The 18,941-nt window shown below is 53.9% G+C and overlaps 2 protein-coding genes across 3 annotated transcripts; both read right to left on the bottom strand.

Moving 5' to 3' along the window:
• Positions 1 to 295: 295 nt before the first annotated feature.
• Positions 296 to 18,394, bottom strand: TAOK2 (TAO kinase 2). Of its 2 annotated transcripts, XM_030871696.3 has the most exons (19): positions 17,785 to 18,376; positions 14,556 to 14,722; positions 14,306 to 14,377; positions 14,114 to 14,215; positions 13,570 to 13,615; positions 13,341 to 13,437; positions 13,076 to 13,189; positions 12,878 to 12,969; positions 10,702 to 10,795; positions 10,525 to 10,606; positions 9,556 to 9,723; positions 9,122 to 9,382; positions 8,761 to 8,922; positions 6,937 to 7,302; positions 6,648 to 6,851; positions 6,085 to 6,324; positions 2,765 to 2,977; positions 1,622 to 1,804; positions 296 to 1,539 (listed from the first exon to the last, which is right to left on the bottom strand). In XM_030871696.3, the coding sequence occupies exons 2-19, from the start codon at positions 14,685 to 14,687 to the stop codon at positions 1,018 to 1,020; spliced, it is 3,150 nt and encodes a 1,049-aa protein (XP_030727556.2). In that variant the 5' UTR covers positions 14,688 to 14,722; positions 17,785 to 18,376; the 3' UTR covers positions 296 to 1,017. The 2 variants fall into 2 exon arrangements, with proteins under 2 accessions (XP_030727556.2, XP_030727555.2); XM_030871695.3 differs by lacking the exons at positions 296 to 1,539; positions 1,622 to 1,804; positions 2,765 to 2,977 and having other exon boundaries at positions 4,179 to 6,324; positions 17,785 to 18,394.
• LOC115861053 (uncharacterized) lies at positions 17,798 to 18,801 on the bottom strand. The gene is given in 5 exon segments (XM_030871386.2): positions 17,798 to 18,060; positions 18,063 to 18,135; positions 18,138 to 18,215; positions 18,217 to 18,609; positions 18,706 to 18,801. Coding segments are annotated over 5 exon segments (903 nt in total).
• Between the last annotated feature and the right edge of the window lie 140 nt (positions 18,802 to 18,941).

Here is an 18,941-nt window from a genome sequence, read left to right as displayed (position 1 = left end):
ACTGCTGGAATTCTTGCTGTTGAGGTTGTTGGCAGGTTGTAAGGTTGGAGCTGCCAGGGGCCTGTGGGTAAGGTGAACCTTCCTGAAAATCTGAAGCCAAAGCAAAGGGAAGCAGAGGTCCAGCGACTGATGACTTCCTTTGAAGCTCTGGATTCAGTCATGTCCAAAGTCAGTAAAGTCACTGAAATTTTTAGTTACACAGCCCAGTGAGTTCTCTTTAAATACAAGTAACACTATCACCTGCCACTGAACATTCCTTAACATACACCTTAGACAGAAAAGGTGAGTCCTGGGATCTGTTAGAATAACCAACAGTTTATTAAAAGCTTGCCATGGGGCTCTGTGCCAGCCCCGTAGCTGGGAGGGGCTCTCATGACTGCCCCCAGGCCTGGGAGCAGCCCCTTCTGAGGTTCTTATTTTGTTCCCCTGCCCCAGCTCAAATCTCAATTTAAAAAAAAAAAAAAAAAAGGATAAAGGACAAGACGGCACAGGACGTCAGACAGCAACAGGGGAATGGAGAGACCCAGGCATCCTGACCCCAAGACCCCATCCTGATCTTTCTTTCAGGAAGACCTTTTCCTCCCGTTCTCCCCACCCCAGGCCCCAGACCTGCTCTGTCACATCCCAGGTCTGGGGGGCCTGGCGTCCCCAAGTCCATGGCCCCATTCCAGGGGGTAGTATAGTTCGCTTTATATAATGTATCTAGACCCACCCTTCCCCTCCCCCAGGGGACTAGATGAATATTTGACACGCATATCTCCCTCCTTTCCCGAGGCCGTGATGGAGAGAAACCCTGGCACCATGGTGGGGAGGCAGGGGCTCCTGGTCAGCCTTGAGGCACCTATGCCCAAGCTGGCCTTGGGCCACTGGCCAGCCCAAGAAGCTCATGAGATAAGGTCTGAGGGGAGCTGGAGCCAACTTCCTGTCCCCCACCCTTGGATGGACCTCAGGCTTAGAGCCTCCAGGATCAGGCTCCACCCACCCCTGCCTCATTCATCGGCTTATCCACCTTGTACTTCAGGAATAGAAGTGGGAGGAACCATTGAGGATGTGGGAAGCGACACTGGTGCTGCGGCTCAGAGGCCCAGGCACTGCAGCAGCAGGTGGGCCCACATTGTCACTGCCACTGCCCCCCGAGGCTGCTCGTCGCAGGGGCTGGGGGCTGTTTCTTAGCAGCAGCAGGGCTCCACCACGGGGTGTCCCACTCTGTGCTGGGGGCCCCAGCCAGCTTGGGGGACCCGGGGGAGCCAGGAGAGAGGGCTGACGCCAGGCTGGGGGGGGCATGCCTGGTGGAGGAGGGCCATGGCTCCAGTGCGCCCCTGAACGGGGAACAGGACGGGAGGGCCAGGCGGGGGCAGGGGGTGGAGCAGGATAGCCCTGGGCAGCAGCCTCAGCTGGGATGCCCCCCAGAGCCATACTGGAGAAGCCCAGCCTCATGCTCTCAGCATCGAAAGCCTCGATCTCACGGGCCTGCCGCTCGAGCAAACTCCGGATTCGCTCAGAGCGCCCCGTCTGCAGGGCCAGCAGCTCCTCTTCCACCTGAGGCACCCAGAATAGAGGTCAGAGGGTCTGGGGTGGGGGCTGCCCTCCCCACCCCATCCTGGAAGCCCAGCCCTCTTACCCGCTGCTCCAGCAGTGCCCGCCTCAGAGCTACTCTCTGCTCCAGCTCCCGCAGCTCCCTCTCGTGTTGACTCTCCGTGCGGATCTTGATCTTGCTCTGGTAAGCATTGAGCAGCTCCAGCTCCTGTTGAAGCTGCTGCCGAAGGGCCTGGAACTCTGCCTCCTGGGTCTCATCAAGCCGCAGCTAGAGATTAGGTAGAGGAAGTTTTCGGGGCCTCCTCCCCTACCCCCACAATCCTCCCCTGCCCCAGCAGGCCTGGGCCCTCAGGTTTCAAGAAGCAGCCAGTCTCAACATCTATCAAAATGAAAGGTCGTCATACCCTGTGACACAGCAATTACACTGCCAGGAATTTATCCCCCAGGTATACTTGCACATGTGCTCGAAGGTGTTCACTGAAGCGTTGTAATAGCAAAATACTGGAAACAACCTAAATGTCCACCGATAAGGGATGGGTTAAATAAATTATGGTACATCCATACCATGGAAAACTCTATGCTCTTAAAAAATGAGATATGTGTACTGACATGGAAAGATGTCCAAGAAATACAAGGTGGAAAAAGAAGTTAGAGACCAGTATATAAAGTATGATTCCACTTCTGTTTAAAATTTTTATATAATTTTCTAAATATGCATAGGAAAAAATCTAAAATACAATTAATTGTTAACAACAGTTACCTCTGAGAGGTGGGTTAGGTGAGGGAACGGCAATGAATAAGAACACTTCTACTTTTTACAGTGTTATTTTAAGTGGCCTATTCCAGTGTGATGTGTGATCACTTTTAGAACAGCAAACTTCAAAATCCTCCAGAAGTCTGAGCAAATTGGCCTGAGGGCCACAATCATTTTTATTTGTTCCCTGTTCACAGATTAAACTAACTCAGGCCCAGGAAAAAATTACAGCCACTCTTTCCTTGGTGGTTCTTGGGTGGAGTAGGCAGGCTGGCTTTGTCAAGACCTTAAGAAAATACTTAAGAGAAATAGTAAAACCATTGCAGAGAATACCAACAGTGGAAGAATATCTGAGTTTCCCAAGAGCAAAAAGCCCTATCTCTGTCTACACCCCCCACCTGCAGTGCCCACAGCTAAGCTGGAAATACAAAGGCCAACCTCCACCACGCTCCCTCCCTGGACCCCAGGCCTCACCGCCTGTGAGCTGAGCATCTCTGAGATGGACTGGTCGTACTGCTCAGCTAGGATTGCCAGCTTGCGGGTCTGTTCTTCCTTGAGCCGCTTAAGGAGGCTCTTGTGCTGAGCTTTGGGCGTGGTCTCCAGCAAGTGTGCCCGCAGAGCCTTGTACTGCCGAGTCTGGATCTTACACGTCTCCTGGAACTGCTTCTTGATCTGCAGCTCCTTAGACTATGCAGTGGACGGACCAAGGGGAGATGGGGGCAGGGGAGAGGAGGAGGAGGAACAACCAGGGGAAAGGGAGAAGAAAGAGAGGAGGAGAGGAGACAGAAGCAGAGACAAGAAGAGGGAGAGAAACAGAAAACATGTTAGACAGAGGGGGCGGGGGGAGCTGTATACAGACAGACATGGAGAGATGGGATTGTGTTGAGAGAGATCAGGAAGATTCTCAATGGGCAAGAGATGCAAAGAAAACAAGACATCTTCCAAGAGCACGTTCACAGAGTTGGGTGGAAAACTCACAAGAAACAGCAGGAGAGTTCATGGACAGGGAACTGAGAATCCTGAGAGTACTGAGTGCACACAAGAAGTTTTGACCATGCAAAGAGGGAGAAAATACAACCTAGAGATAGACGCCTGTGAGCAGATACAGAATATGAACAAGTGAGAAAACCAAGTCACTCAACACACACATGGAAGACAGCAACACAGCTGAGGAAAGACAGAGGAAGTCCCAGGTTCATCACCTCAGGGTGGGAGGGAGGGAAGGATAAGCACCAAGCTAAGAAATGGATAAGATGGGTGGCCCCATCTCGGGCCACATAAGGGAAAGGGGCAAAGGAGGTGGCCAGAAAGGGCCCGACAAGTTCAACAGGCCAGCAGCTGCCACCCTGACCAGATATCCACATTCCAGCCCGGCCCCTTGTATACTCAGCTCCCACTCCAAGCCCACAACCAACCCCATTTCCGCAGCCCCCACACTGTCTGGGCCCCCAAACTCACCACCCCCTACTGTGGACAGTTTGCAGTGCCATCCCCCCAGCCCTCTAGGGTAATGCCTGATGCCAGGAGAGAAACTCAGCTCCCAGACAGAAGGCAACCACGTAGGGAGTGAGTTGGGAGGAAAGGCAGTGAATGAGGACAAAAGGACCCAGAACCTGAGGACTCTCGGGGAGGAATCCACAAACAGGGGAACTGTGGGACCAAGAAGTTCTGGAGAAGCTCAACAGGGGCCCAGACCCCTGAACTGGTGGTGGTCATGGTGCAACGAAGCTATGAAGGTAGAGAGGATGAGGCTGAGGAGTGAAAGGGGTTGAGATAACGTAGATGGGGTGAAGAGGTCATGGAACTGGGGGCCAAGGGTCCAGATTGGGGGCATACCGGGGAGGCTAGGCGGCAGGACAAAGCAGACAGAGGCAGCCTGGGCCAAAGGTACAGTTCCGCTCAGATATTTTATTTGTGTTTGTCTTTTTCTTTTTTTGGTGGGGGAAAGGGGACAGGTTGGAAGGGAGACAGAAAAACAAAATCAAAGAGAGAAAAAAAAAACATGACTCTTCCCACCCACTGCCACCCCTGGCCCCAGGCCTGAGTCGATGAGGGTGAGGATGAGCACACACAGTGGGAGAACAGCAATAACTTAGGGTGTGGGGGGGAGCATCAGGAGAACACAAAATATAATCTCCGGACTCCACAGTGGAGGAGGCTGCCTGTCTAGAGGCCCAAAGGGCTAGGGGTGAGGTGGGGAAGCATACCGAGGAAGGAGTGGTGAAAGGGAGGAGAGGACTGGGACTGGAGAAACTTCACTGAGTAGTGGGAGATAAAGTGCTCAATGCTCTAGATTTGGGCTGGGGAGAAGCTAGAGTTGGTTACCTCCAGGGAGGCAGGGCCCGGGACTGGCGGGTTCGGGATCTCCGCCCAGCTAGAGTCTCTGGTGGTGGTTGGTGGGAGGCAGGGGGGCCTAGCCGGCGCTGGCTGCGTGGTAGCAGCCGGGGGATACGGCTGGGCCGCTCACCCCGAAGCAGGCCCCAACTGGCCAGTGTGTGGATGGCCCAGGGGGGCAAGCGGGTGGCTAAACCTTGGCTGGCCCGTGCCAGGCGCCAGTTCCAGCCCTTGCACAGGGCCCAAAACCTTGCCAACAGGGCTAGTGGGTGTCGGGCAGTGCGAGGATTACCCCGCCGGGGCCCAGGGACAGGCAGACGGCTGCGGAAGCCATCCTTGTTGGTCTTGGGGTAGAGTGCAAATAGGCCCCGATCCCCCACAGCCCCACAGCCCTGTAGGGCCCTGAAGGCCATGGGCGACAGACGCAGCAGAGCGCGCAACCAGAGTCGAGAGATGCCCCGGCGCATCCGAGGGCCCTGCTGCCGCACCCATTTGCCCCCAGCCGCCATAGCTGCCAGAGGTAGAGCCAAGCCTGGCCAGGCTAGGAGCCAGGCAGCCCCAAGGCCCAGAGGGACACCCATAAGACCTCGGCGCCAGCTCAGACTGAGGACGGCCCCCAGTGTGGTGCCCTGAGCCAGGAGTAGGAATAGACTGGGGGGCAGGTGCAGAGCTGTACAAAGCAGTAGGTAGGAGGCCCCCAGGCCCACCAGCCCCACCTCAAGGGCCAGCAGGGCTGCCTGCAGGCCACCCCCACCCTGGGCCGCCAGCAGTGGGAGCAGCAGCAGAAGTAGTAGGGGCAAGAGGCCAGAGGAGGACCCCACTGCAAAGGAGAGTCCAGCCAAGAGGCCATGGGACAGGAGTCCAGGGAGCTGGCTAGTAGGGCTGGGCCTCAGATGTGTTGGAGGGGGTTCAGGGGGGATGTCTGGTGAGGGACAGCCATCTCCAGAATCCCTCGGGGTCCTAAATGGAGCACCCTCCTCCTCTTCCTCCTCCTCCTCAGGGACTGGGGTCAGTGTTGGACCCTGGACCCAGCCAAGCTCAAACTCCTCATCCAAGAGGCTACCATCCTCCTTCCCCCACAACCTCCATTCCCCGGATGCCTCCTGGCCCACAATGCTCCTCTCCTGGGGTGCCGGCGATGGAACTCTAAGCTCCTCTATCTCCTGCTCAGGTAGCCCCCAAACTTCCTCATCAACCAAACTCCTATGTTTCTGTGGACTGGGACTAGGGGTTCCTGACTCTTCCCCCAATATCCTCTGCTCCTCTGGCTCCAAGGCAACCCCTTCCTTCCCCAGAATCCTTCTCTCTGGAACTGCTTCCTCCTCCTCTCCCAGAATTCTTTGGTCTGCCTCCTGGCCAGATGAGCAGGACTGCTCTTCTCTAGGGGTGCCTGTGTTAGGTGGTCCCAGAGCCCCAGGAATGGGGAGCGGGAGGCCCAGGGGACGCTGGCCTGCACGTACTTTGAGGCTCTTGGGCTGCTGGCGAACCTGGGCTGCATGCTTCTGCCGCAACTCTTGCTCACGCCGCTTATTGTACTCCAGCTGGTTGCCCAGCTCCGTCTGGTGCTGCAGGCGGGTGAGCTCAGCCCGCGTGCGCTGTACGGCCTGGAGCTGCCGTAGCTCCAGCTCCCGTGTGGCCTCATGCTGCCGTAGCAGCAATGCACACTCCAAGTCCTTCTGTGTCTGTTTCTTGTTCAAGTCCTGAGGCAAAAGGGAGGCAGGGCCCAGAAACTGGTCAGAAAGCCTTGCTGGTGTCAAGGAAGTGAGAGGCCCAGGACTCCTTGGCAGAGGGAGCCGAGGGTGGGGAGATGAGGGGTGTAGATGAGAGGTGTAAGGGAGCCAAGCTCCTAGCTGGCCTGGGAACTTTAGCAGGGTCTAGTGGGCACGAGAAGCGAAAGAGGTGTTGAAGAGAAGCCGAGCTGTGACACGAATGAGGGCAGATGGGAAAGACAACCACAAGTGAGGCAAATGGAAAAGGGTAGGTGCCTGGGATCTGGGAGGGGAACAGGGAGGGGGTGGCCTACCTCTCGAAGCAGGTCCTGGTCCAGGCTGTGACGAGCCAGCAGCATCTTGCGCTTGTACTGGCGACACTGCAGCTCAAAGTACTGGCGCTGCCGCCGCAGCAGTCCAGCCTCCTCCTCCGCCTGGCACTGCTGTAGCTGCTCCTTCTGCCGCAAAAGCCACTCAGCCTTCTCCCGCTTGGGTGTGCTGGGGTTCTCCTGGAGCTCCTAGGAAAGGGCAGCAGGAGAGCAAGGAGGTCAGGGCCCACCTCACCCTCCATCAACCCCACCCACTGCTGCAGCCCTATCCCACCTCCTTCAGCTGCTCCTTCCGAAGTTTGTAGGTTCGCTTCTGCGCCTCCAGCAGGGCAGCCAGCTCCTTCTTCTGCTGCCCGAGGATGTGCTGCTGGAACTTACGCTCCTCAGCCTGGGCAGCTCGCGCCTCCTTCTCACCGATAGCCTGGTGCCGCCTTGACAGCTTTTCAGCCTCAGCCCCAAAGCCAGCCCGCTGCGCCTCGAGCTCCCGCTGCAGCCGCGCACTGTGCTCCTCACGCTCGCCCCTCAACCTCGACTCCAACGCCAGCAGCTGTTTCTGGTGCTGTCGTCGCATCCGCTTATAGCCACTCAGCTGCTCCCGCAGGGCTGAGTCCTGCTCATGCTCCTGGATCTGACGGCTGACCTGGGGGCGGCAGAAAGGATGAGAAGTGGGGCGCAGCCCTGGCCCCCATTTTATTAACACACATAGTCTTCGTGCTCTATGGGGGAAGAACGTGAGTGTTAGCCTTATGGGTTTAATTCTCATTTGATATCTTCCTCACGCTTAACCTCTCTGAGCCTGCCACCTCAACTGGATCATGGAGATATCTCCTTCAGAGGTTGGTGAGACTGAATGAAACAAGAAAAGGTGCTGAGCACAGGGTTTTGCATAAAAGTAGGAACAATTCAGATTAATTCAAAAGAATGAAAGAATCAGACAGACCTGGGACCAGATCCCAGCTCTGTCACTTACTAACCATGTGACCTCAAGCAAGTTAATGCTGCTAAGCCTTAGCTCTATTAAATGGGACAATAACACCTCCTCACAGGGGGCGGGGAGATTAACTTTGATACCTATGTAATAGTGTCTAGAACACTCTGAACCAGTAAGTGATGGTTCCTTCCCCTTCAGCAAACACTGAAGACCCTTTACAGCTCAGATACGGAGCCAGAATATGGACCATGGGACACTGGAATAACAAGAACACTGGGCCTGGATGTCCTCATCTGAAGTTTGAGCTCAGATCCCACTGTCAAGGGCTATGTCAATGTACCCCAAACTAGTCCAGGTGGCCAAACCCCTGGAGATCACAGACCTCTCTACACAGTACCACAAAGCACCAAGCATCACAGGGTCTGAAGAGTTGTCCTAAAAGAACAACCAGCCATAAGCAGAGGCTACAAGAACATACTAGACCAACCAGTGGCCTCCAAGGGGACCATCGAAGCTTACAGCTGAACAGGAATGTAATCTAAAAGTTTATTAAAAGTATGGACGAAAAACTATGTTTTAGGAAAAGTATACCCCTTTTCCTATGAACTGAGAAAAACATCGCTGTTACTTTAAGAGAGGACCAAGGTCCTGGTTACAGAATTTGGGAAGCACCAAAGGTAGCCCCCCCTGAGTCACAGCTGTTTCATCTCACAAATGGGATCATACCCTCACCCTCCCAGAAGAGCTGGAAGGATTAAATACAGGGATGTGTGTGGGCCTGAAAGCCAATTACTGGCACAGGCAGGTACCTGTACACCATCTCTGCCCTCTAGGGGCACAGAATCCAGCAAACCTGTCATCATGCTGTTCAGGAGTACCACAGCACAGGATATGAAGCACCTGGCTGGCCAGGAGCCTGGGAAGGCATGCCAGGAGATGCTATTTAAGTCCAGCCACAAAAATGGAGTACGAGCTGGGCAATGTGACCAAAATAGTCTATTGGGAGAAGGGAGGGGAGAGGGGAGGGTTTAGGTGAGACGGTCGAGGTGAGAAGGCAAGAGACAGCAACACAAAGTGAGGGTGGAATCTGGACTTAATCATATGCCACAGGGAGAAAGTCATTTCTGGACTTAGATAGTCTGGGGCATCCAGGATGGCTGCACTTACCAGGGAGGCAGTACGGATGGTGGCAAAATGGTCCCGGTTGCGGCAGTAGGCCCGTCGGCGGGCAGAAGAGGTGGTGGATGTGGGAGCCGGGGCTGCAGGTGGCTGGAGAGGGCCTGGGGTCATCTCTGGCTGGTAGGGGTCATCATAGAGGTTGTCAGAGCCCTAGAGGAAGGGAAGGTGGAAGGAATGCCCAAGGCTCAGAGGTCAATGGGCCCACAGGGAGTTCCCTGGAGACCCAGGCAGACTTAGAGAAGGAGCAGTCACGCATGGGAGGGAGAGCAGGGAACCAAGGTGATTCCTGAGAAGGGGAGCTGGGGCTCGGCCCTGCCGCTGTCAGGCCTACTCAGGGTGAGCTGCATACCGGCAGCCGGTGGATGATGGAGCTGTGGGAGGTGACTGTGTGCTCGCCCTCCTGCATCATGGCCATCTCCCGGGCTTCAGGGCCTTCTTCCTCCTCCTCCTCCTCCTCCTCCTCCTCTTCCTCCTCCTCATTGTCAGAGGCATCTGCTAGGCTGTTGACTGAACTGCTCTGGCTGGAGGCGCTGATGGACATGCTGGGCACTGAATGGCTACTCTCTAGACTGGTCAGCGTCCCGGCCCGGTGCATGTAGGGCTCTGCCTCCTGTGGACAGGACACAGGCTGTTGGGCAGGGAGGGGAAGGACAAGGGATGTGCATACGGAGGTAGCACAAAGAGACAGGGGGTATGGAGAAGGGTGGGGAGGGGCGCCAAGCAACCGCTAGGAGGCAAGCACAACATGGTGGTGAAGAAGGGTGGCAGGGCAAGCCGGGTCACCTCCTCCTCCTCTGGGGCCTCAGCGCCAGGGCCATTGGGCGCCTCTTGGAACAGTATCTTCTTCATTTTGCGGTACTGCAGATTGTCCAGCTCCCGAACAGCATCCTTGGTCCTCTGGATTAAGTCCATGATGACTGTGGGTGGCCGCTCCCGGAGCACAAAGCGGTGCTGGGGGAAGAGAGCACTGAGGCCTGCCGCCAAGCACCTCCCGCATCCCAATATCCCGTGGATCCTGGCATTCCCTCTGGCCTGAGGCACTCCCCTGGGGCCCATGCCCAACACAGGTTGATGCTGGCCTTGTCCCAACCCCTCCTCCCACATTAATTTTTACCACCCCGTCTCTACTCCCCACACAGTCTCTTGTTCCTCCAGGCATGGCTGACAGGCAAGAACAGCCAGGAGATCTGGATTCTAGTCCAGGTCTTCTATCAAAGTGCTCTGTGCCCCTGGACACGTCATGAGGCCTCTCTGGGCCTCATAAAGCATCCCACAATTATAAAACAAGTAGGTCAGGGTAGACAATCTAAGTCAGTTCCCAACTAGAGGTCCTTAGGCCCCTATGGATCTCTGAAGGGAATGGGGGCCCCTCTACTTTTGATAACTCAAAAAACCCCTAAGGGAAATCATACATTTCCCCACGACAAGGCTACACAGGCTTTTGGCTTGAATTACATCAGATTGGTGTGGTAACCCTGGTTATTGCACACTGGCCAGAAATTCTGGCTGGCAATTATATATATCTTTGATTAATAAAAGACGGGAAAACAAAGATTACTTAATAAATAAAGGCAATCTAGTAGACAAAACCCTGCAAAACACAGAGTCCACTGGGCACTGGGGATGGGGGTGGGAATTCATAAATGAAGTTCTCAGTGGAGGAAGAATCAGGACTCACTAATTTCACTGAGGGGTTTCTGTGGCTCCAACAAGCTACAGTTCTAGGAGAATGCTAGGCCAGTGAGCCCTCACCTTCAGAAGAACCTCTGAGGTTGGTCTGTCTTGAGGGATTTTCTGAAGGCAGGAGTCGACAAAATTCCGGAAGTACTCAGACCTAGAAGTCACAGCAGGGGAAGGGTGGGGAGGGCGTGAGCCAGGCAGCCTTACCCCTATGGCCTAACCCCTGGGCCCAGGAATCCCAGTCCTCACCAGTGTCCTGACTGGAGCACGGGGGACTCGTTCTGTGCAATGTGGTATAAGGCACTCATCGCATTCATGTTAAACAGCGGTGGTTTCCGTTCCGCTACAGAGAAAGGTCAAGGGGGAGAAGGTGAGAGGTGGCAGGTGGGCAGAGGAGACTGGAATGGAAATCAGAAGACTTGGGCTCACACCCCAGCTCCCTGACTTCCTCACTCCATGACCCTGAGCAATTCCCATAATCTCAATTAATCCTTCCTCTGTAAGACGCAGCACGCATCCTCTCCACTGCACATGGGTGGAATAGGTATCAAAGAAAATAACACATGCAAAAGCACGAATGAAGGCAGAAGAAAGCACATTCAGTTGCCGACCCAACTAATATTTATTAGGTGCCAAATCAGAGCAAAAAACTCGCTTAAGTATTACGGGCAAGATGAAAAGCAATAGACAGGCCCTGTCCTCAAGGAACTTCCAGTCTAATAGGGAAGATTAAATAGGATTGAACAAATAGCATCAAGTTCAAAGTGCTAATTGGCACAAGAGGAAAACAGGTAAATGGCTGGGAAGCTGGGTGTGTGGTGGGACTTCAAACTGGTACATTCGCAGGGGATTCAGGGAAGCTATTTTGGAAAAAGGGATATTGGATGCAGGCCTCAGATCAGAAGTCACAAACTAGAAGCCCCTTGTGGCCCAGACAAATGCTTTGTGTTGGTTTTGGTTTTTGCCTAAACAGTGATTTTTAAATTCTGATAATAATAATGAAATAATAACCTAAATTTCCAGTTTCTCTTAAAAACTTAGATCTGGTGGAATGGAGCCTACATTCCTGCATAACAATGGGCTGGAGCTAAGCAACAGCTGCCCTCTTCAGGTGGGAACAGCAACCTCCGGTTTGCTGTAGTCTCCTCCATATTGCTTCCCTGATACTGACTATCCATTGCCATTTATAATAAAGATTGATGGGTTTTTTCAATAGTAGAGAAATAGTTCCCTGCACCCATGTCTCTGCCAAAAACTAGGAATAAAATGGACAGCTCTAGATTTTTCTTATACCTGGCCTGCTTCACATATTTCCATCGCCTATCTGGTCATGGCCTTAAATGGTAAATGCAGACATGTGTAGATGGAGGGAAAGGCAAGGCCAAATCTCCAACCTTGGGCACAGGAAACAATACAAACAAAGGTAATTAAGAGAAAAATTCAGAACTTGTTAAGAGGAAAGCCAGCCTTTAGGAAGCAGAGCCTTTAGCTTGGTGGAAACAAGGATGGGGATGGCTTCAGTCTTGAAGGCAATGGGGAGCCACTGACAGCTCTGAGGAGAAGAGAAAACAACAGCACATCTCTCTGATGTAAAAGAGACTGGAAGGAAGAAGAGACTGGCAGTGGGAGAGATCACTGCAGGAAATTGTTGGTAAGAGTAACTGATAACATCTCTTTCTTGGGCAACTATTTTGTGCCTGGCACCGTGTTGGGGGCTTTACAAACATTATCTCACTAAAACAGTTGTTTCAGTAGCATTGGCTGGCAGAGATGAGAACCTCAACATGGCTTCAAGACCTCGTGAACTCACTGAGCCTAACTCTCTGGCCTTATCACTCACTGTTCTTCGTTAACACACGCAATATTCCAAACAACTGAGGCTAGTCTCAGCTCCCCAGGCATGCTCCTCTGTCTGGAATACTTTTCCCTGCAGTCTTTCAAAGCTGCCTATTTATTTGTCTTGTGGTTGTTTAGACATCTCTGCTACAAGGAGACCTTCCTCAGCCCCTAACTAGGTCAAATACCTTGTTTTTTGGTTGTACTGCTCCCATATCTTCTCCATTCAGCTTTTCTTACATTGAAAGAAAACATGCCTATTTCCTCAACTGGAATGTAAGCTCCAAGAGGGCAAGAACCTCATTCACTGCTCTACCCCCAGAACCTACTAGCACAGTGCATGGCACACAGTGGGCACCCAAAAAAGATTTAGAACTAGAGTAGTGGACAAGAAAAGATGAATGTTATGAAATCTTTAGGTCTAAGAAATGGCAGGATTTGACAGCTGCCTGTACTGGGGATCAAGGGTAGACTCAAAATGGACAGATGCTTGGAGGCCTCAGAGGATGGGATGGTGTGGGGATAGTAAGAAAAAGAGAAAGGAGTGGAGAGAAAAGAGGATAAGGAGCCAAGAGGAGAATGTCCTTACCCAGCTCGATGCAGGTTATGCCCAAGGACCAGACATCCACCTTGCCATCATACTGCCCCTCATCCATTGCCAGGATCACTTCTGGAGCCATCCTGGGAGAATGGTCAGGAGAGAGAGGCTAATCACCCGCCCAGACCCTGCCAACTCCTGCTCCCAACATCCCGGGAGCTCTCTCCATTCACCACCACTCCCACTCACCAGTATGGGGTGCCCACGAAGGAGTTGGCAGGTGCCATGATGGATGCGGAGCCGAAGTCCCCCAGTTTCACCAAGCCTGGCTCTGACAGCAGGATGTTTCCAGCCTTCACATCCCTGCCAAAGGCAAAGCACAAGGATAAGACATGCATCTCAGAAAGGCTGGGCAGGGGCTTTTGCACCAAGTTTCCAAGAAGACTGGAGCCCAGCAGAATGAGGAGTGGTGTAAAGAGCACCCCCTCCCAGCCATTGTCAGTACTGCTTGTACCTATGGATCATGTTGTGGGAGTGCAGATAAGCCAGGCCCTGAAGGGCCCCGTGGGTCACAGCTGCAATCTCCACCTCCTGAAGGGGCTTCTTGTGCACTGGGGAGTAAGGGAAAAACATCAAACTGAGGGAGCCCAAGGGTGGGACTGGAACTATCTTCCCTTAACCCTTCCCCTACGGCTTCTCTGTTCTTCTCCCTTCTCCCACTTGTTGGCCAAAGAATCACTTACCTTCTAGAAGGTCAGAAGCTGAGCCCAGGCAATACTCCATCACCAGCTATGGAAGGGTCAAGGGTCAGAGATCAGCAGATCTGGCCACCCCTGGCCTATCTCCCTTGGAGAGAGATCCAAAACAGAGGGCCTCCTTGCCTAGCCTCTACTCAAGCAATGGTCCCAAGGTAATAACAGGGAGAAACGACAACTGGGGAAATGAGAGGGTGGGGGGAAGTCCCTGGAGTCAGGGCCTCCCTTAGAAAGAGCCCAAGACATCACTACCATCTCCATCTGAATCCCATCGTTCAATCTCCAGCTCTCCCAGCCCATGTGCCCCCTTTCAACTGCTAATAGTCTATGTCATTCTTCAGCCTCTCCCTCTGGACACACAGTGCTGCTTATGAGTTTGTCTGAGGACTGCAGAGGTTGGGAAAGATTTCCTCCTTCCCATGATCTGCCCAACAACACCCTGAACAGGGCCCACCTAAGAGACTAGACCAGGATAAGGATGGGCCTGAGTACTGAGTACAAAGATCAGGGCAGAGTCAGGGGGCCAGCTCACCCAAGCCGTGTGCTCCCTCAGGTAACAGCCCCGGTACTGAATGGTATTGGGATGCCGGAGCTTCTGTAGGAACCGCACCTCCTTGATGATGTCCTGCCATTTCTGAGAAGGTCAGGGGAGGAGAGGCTTACTTAGCCTGCATCTTGAGCCTGGGGTCCCCTGCCTCCTACCAGTCTGTCAAGCCTGACCTACCTCATTTGACTGCTTCCCACTGTAGGACATCTTCTTGATGGCCACCACCTCACTATTCCGGACATCCCGGGCCTAGAGGACCAGACCAGAAGGTAGTGAAGGCCCCCAGTGAGCACTGGGTAGCAGGAAGACTTGCTGGCCCAGCAGGAGAGGGCAGGAAAGCCTGGTGTGGTGGAATAGTGTACAGGGCTGTTTGGAGGTCCACAGTGGGAAGACAGTCCCTGCCCCACCCTCCCAAGCCTCAACTCACAAAGTACACAGCTCCAAAGCTGCCATGGCCAATTTCCCGGAGGTCAGAGAAGAGCTTTTCCGGGTCATCCTTGAAGAAGAGCTCAGCCACATCAGGGTCCTTCAGGCTCCCGGCCCGGCCCCCAGCTGGCATGGTGGCCCCTGGGGGCCCTGAGAGTGGGGCTTAACCTGGTGAAAAGATGGGACTCTTAGAACAAAGATGGGGCCCTCAGAGAGAGAAAGGGCCCCTCCTCCCCTAGTTCCGATGAGGGGGAGGCATTACCAAGGAAGGGCAGGGGGAGATTAGGAACAATATCAAAGCTCAAAAAAAAGAAAAATGAAGTTGCCCTGGCAACGACTGCACTAGGGCCGGGTCCCTGGAGTCCCTAAAACTAAAGGAAGACTGGGAGCTCAGCATCCTCACCAACCCCTCAGCCCTCAACAAGTTCCACTTCCCTACAGCCCCTAAATCTCACCTCAAGAATAAAAGATTCTGCCTCCCAGCCAGAACCCCAGATCCCCAAGCGTCCTGTCCCACAAGTCCCACGCCCCAAATATTTCCAGGTACCTTCCTGTTCCCCTTGGCGTTGAGGCCCCCTCCTCCCTCAACCTCTCACACTCTGGAAGAGAGCAGGAAACAGCCAAGGCCGGAGGCAGTGGAAATCCGGCCATTGTTACAAGTGGGTACTGGCCCACAGGGGCCAGGAGACTCGCTCTCAAAAAGGGCTAGGGACACTGTGGCAAGCGGGAGATCGAGAATGGGAAGGACAGGGATAGAAATGGTGTCTGGCTCTGGGGGCCTGCGATCTGGGCTGCCTTACTTGTCCAGTCCAATGGCACACGCAACACACACAGGTACAGGACATTTGCAGTACAAAGAACATTTATTAAGCATATACAGTAAGCACCTTACATGCATTATCTCTCATTCAATCCTCACCACAACCTTATGAGGTGTTACTATTACCCCTATTTTACAGATGAGGAAAGGCACTCAGAGGGGTTAAGTGACTTGCCCAAAGCTGGTCCTCTACCACTATGCTTTCAAAATAGCCCTATGAAACAAGCAGGGCAGGATCAGGATCACCATTTCATGGATGAGATCGCTGAGGCATAGAAAGGAAGGACTTCTCCAAGGTCAGAGAACAGGATCTTCTCCTCTCCAGTCAGGCCTGTGTACTCATTACTCTCTCAACAACTCACTCCAAGCTCAGCCCCCTCCTCTAGGAAGCCTCCCCTGACTACCCCAAGCCCTTGGGGAGAACAACTCCTAGAGCACCCTGCCAGAAATGTACTGAAAACTCCAGCAGTACATCAGAGCCAAGACGTCCTGAGGGGATTCCAGGCCAAACTCCTGGATAAGCACTTGTTGGAATTTAGGCACAAAGGAGTTTTTCAGCAGAGCTCAACTCCCAGGGCAGAGTTCTAGCTCCTTAAAAGCACCTAACAATTTAGCATGTAATTATATTCTGTCACACATTGTTTCCTGTTGTGTTGTTAATTTTGTCTCCTCAGCCCCACTGGAAGCTGGAGGGCAAGGAGTAAGCCTGACTCTCTGGTGGGCCCCCAGGGTGCAGAGGGCTCAGAATAGCCTAGGAGATTGATTGATTGCCCTCAGCCCAGCCCCAAGCAGCTCCCAGGCCGCTCAAAGCAGGCCCCTTTCTCCATTCTTCTGCCAGCAACCCTGCCAAGCACCCCTCACCCCCACCACACACCCACACACAAAGGCAGGTGCTCACAGCTTGCCAAAGGAATCTTCTTGACCTCTTTACCTGCACCCAACCAAGAATGCCAACTGAGGACCCCAGGTCACATATAAGAGATGCCAGCAAAACATCACAAGGGGCCTCTTCCTCAAACACCAAACATCTGAGTGATTACCAAGGTCTGTGCTAAATCATAACCACCTTCTAAAATGGACAACGTTACCTCCATTCTACAGACGAGGAAACCCAAGCCTGTCCGCCCTAAGCTTCACTACCAGTGCACTTCATCTGCAATATACAGCAACAAGGCTTTGAGTAAGTTCCTTACACTTGGTCTTCTCTTCAGTAAAACGGATTACAGCGTGGAGCTGTTGTGAAATTTTTAATGAGATCTCGTACTTAGGAACACTATGCAGACACTCAGCATATGGATTTTTCCTTCCCTGCCTCCAGAGTCGCCACGACAAGGTTTTAATACTTTGGGGATCATCCTACCCCCCGGCAGCTTGGCTTTAACTGTTAAGAGACACCACTATCATTTGTCACAAGAGATGGCCCTCTCAGGAACCCAGGCCAAAGACTGGGATGAGGGTAAAGATGAAGGTCACAGTGGAGAGAAAAATCCATGAGGCAGAAGGCAGGGGCCAGAGCCTCCCATCAGGAAAAGCTTCTGAGTATAGGCCTCCTAAAAAGGAAGCTCTTCTCTCTCCCATTCTTAAATCTCACCCCAATCCATTCTCTTCTGGACCCATGGCTAAACCTAGGCACAGAAGAAAAGAGATGACAAGAGACAGGTATGGAACACAGGTAAGACTTGTTCAAGGACCTGGGTTCCAATCCTATTCTGCTGCTGTGGGACCTTGGGCAACCTCTCTGGGCCTCAATAGCCTCAACTGTAAAATGGGAAGAAGGCAGTAAAAGAGCCCCCTCACCAGATAATGAGGGGGGAGATGAATGAGAGAATAGATGTAGAGCACTTTGTAAATGATAAATCGCTTGACAAATTAGATTACTTATACCATCACAGCAAGAGGCTGGAAGGTAACAATAGTTGGGGGAAATACTGCCAAGCACCCCTAAACACAAATGCACATATACACTTCCTTGAAAGGACAAGAAACCCAAGCAGACCATGCCTAAAAAACAGATAAGCAGACCCACCATGGGGACCAGAGGCATGGGAATTAACACCCCAGAGGAAAGAGAGTTACAATCATGAAGGGGTAGCTGTGAGGGGCAAAGTGAACAGGGAGAAAACCAGAAGGGTGCAAATCCATCTGATTAGCTCAAGCACCTTAGGGTGTGACCCCCGTGATATCAGAGACCCTGTCACCTGAGGTCCCTCATCAACCAGACATAATGAAGGGAAAAGGAAGGGGAAGAGGGTGGCAGCAGAAGGCAAGGCTAGCCAGAGGCTGACCACTGGCCCAGCTAGGCTTCCCCATCCTGAGGAGAGAGCCTACCCAGGCCCAGCTTCCCAGAAAGCAGCACCCTCTCTTCTCAAGCTAGACACAGGGACCCGCGCCCCTGCAGCCCGTGTCTCACCTGGTAGGGGTCACTATGGTGCCCCAGCGCCTCCGCCTCCTCCTGGGGTCCTCCAGCGGCTCTGCCAAGCAGGGAGAGGGGCAAGGAGACCTTTCCCCTTGCCACCTCTTCCTCGGCTTTCGCCCTTCCTAAGGGGCGGGCCCGGGAAGCCTCCCCTGGAGGGGAGGGGGTGACAACCTGATCTGACCTCGCGGTCCAGTCCTCCTTTTCCTCGAGGGCGACAGTTGCTGAGTCCCGGATTTCTGATTGTGGGGTCTTAACTCCAGATATTTGAACAGGGGGAGGCCGAATCTGATATTTGAACTCGTGGGGAATGAACCCCGGATACTGGTGCACGCAGGGTCCTGAACCCCAGATATTTGAAACCCTGTGAAACAGAGCCCCAGGTTTAGAGAGGTTGGGACCCGAGTCCCGGATATCTGGAATCTCAGGGGCTGAGACCCGGATATTTGAGAAGCGTGGGGTCAGGCCCGGAAATTCGGGACCGAGGGGACTGAGCCCCAGGTCTTCGGCCACCGACAGGGGGCCTACCCCGAGGACGTCCGACCGCACGGCCCCTCTCACGCCGGGGTCCGAGGGTGACAGCCCCCACTCCCGCCCCGGCCCCCTCCCTTTCCCCTTCTCTTTCCCGAGGACAGCTGAAAGACTGTAGCTAAGGGCGGTCCCCGTGCCCTCTGCCCCTCTCCTCTTCTCAGTCTCAGCCTCTCCGCACCACAGCCCCGGTCTCGTCCCAGTCTCCCTCTCCCTCTTCCTCCCAATTCCAAGATGGAGACCGGGCGGGAGCGCGCAGGCGCGGTATGGACGCCGGGCCAAGGGGGCGGGGCCCTAAAGGAAACAGCCCCGCCCCTCTCTCCTTAAGGATGCGGCCAGAGAGCTGGGCAGCAACCCAGCCAGAGTGCGCGCGCGCCCCGCCACGCGGACCCTGGGTGGGAGGAGGTGGGGAGCAGGGCTAGTCTTGGAGAAGGAGGAGCCCAGCGCGCTGTCCGACAACTGGTGGTGGAAAGGGCTGCAGCGCATGCGCTCGCCCCGCCTTAGCGCGGAGCCCGAGCTTGTTGCTAGGGGAAGCTTTGAGGGGGCGCGGGTGGAAGGAAATAAGAAGCCGTGATCTGCGCCTGCGTGCAGGGTAGAGGTTGGGAGGGGTAAGGGAAGACTGCTGC

The sequence above is a fragment of the Globicephala melas genome, chromosome 15 (assembly GCF_963455315.2).
Source record: "Globicephala melas chromosome 15, mGloMel1.2, whole genome shotgun sequence".
Lineage (NCBI taxonomy): Eukaryota > Metazoa > Chordata > Mammalia > Artiodactyla > Delphinidae > Globicephala > Globicephala melas.
This window is presented reverse-complemented; position numbering and strand designations above follow the sequence as displayed.

What these genes read in the sequence shown, in the direction of transcription:
- TAOK2 (XM_030871695.3), bottom strand. Translation starts at nt 14,687, where the DNA reads ATGCCAGCTGGGGGCCGGGCCGGGAGCCTGAAGGACCCTGATGTGGCT. An exon ending in GTGGGAAGCAGTCAAATGAG is followed by an intron (nt 14,216 to 14,305) that starts GTAGGTCAGGCT and finishes TGACCTTCTCAG; the next exon opens with AAATGGCAGGACATCATCAA. An exon ending in CATAACCTGCATCGAGCTGG is followed by an intron (nt 10,796 to 12,877) that starts GTAAGGACATTC and finishes CTTTCTCTGTAG; the next exon opens with CGGAACGGAAACCACCGCTG.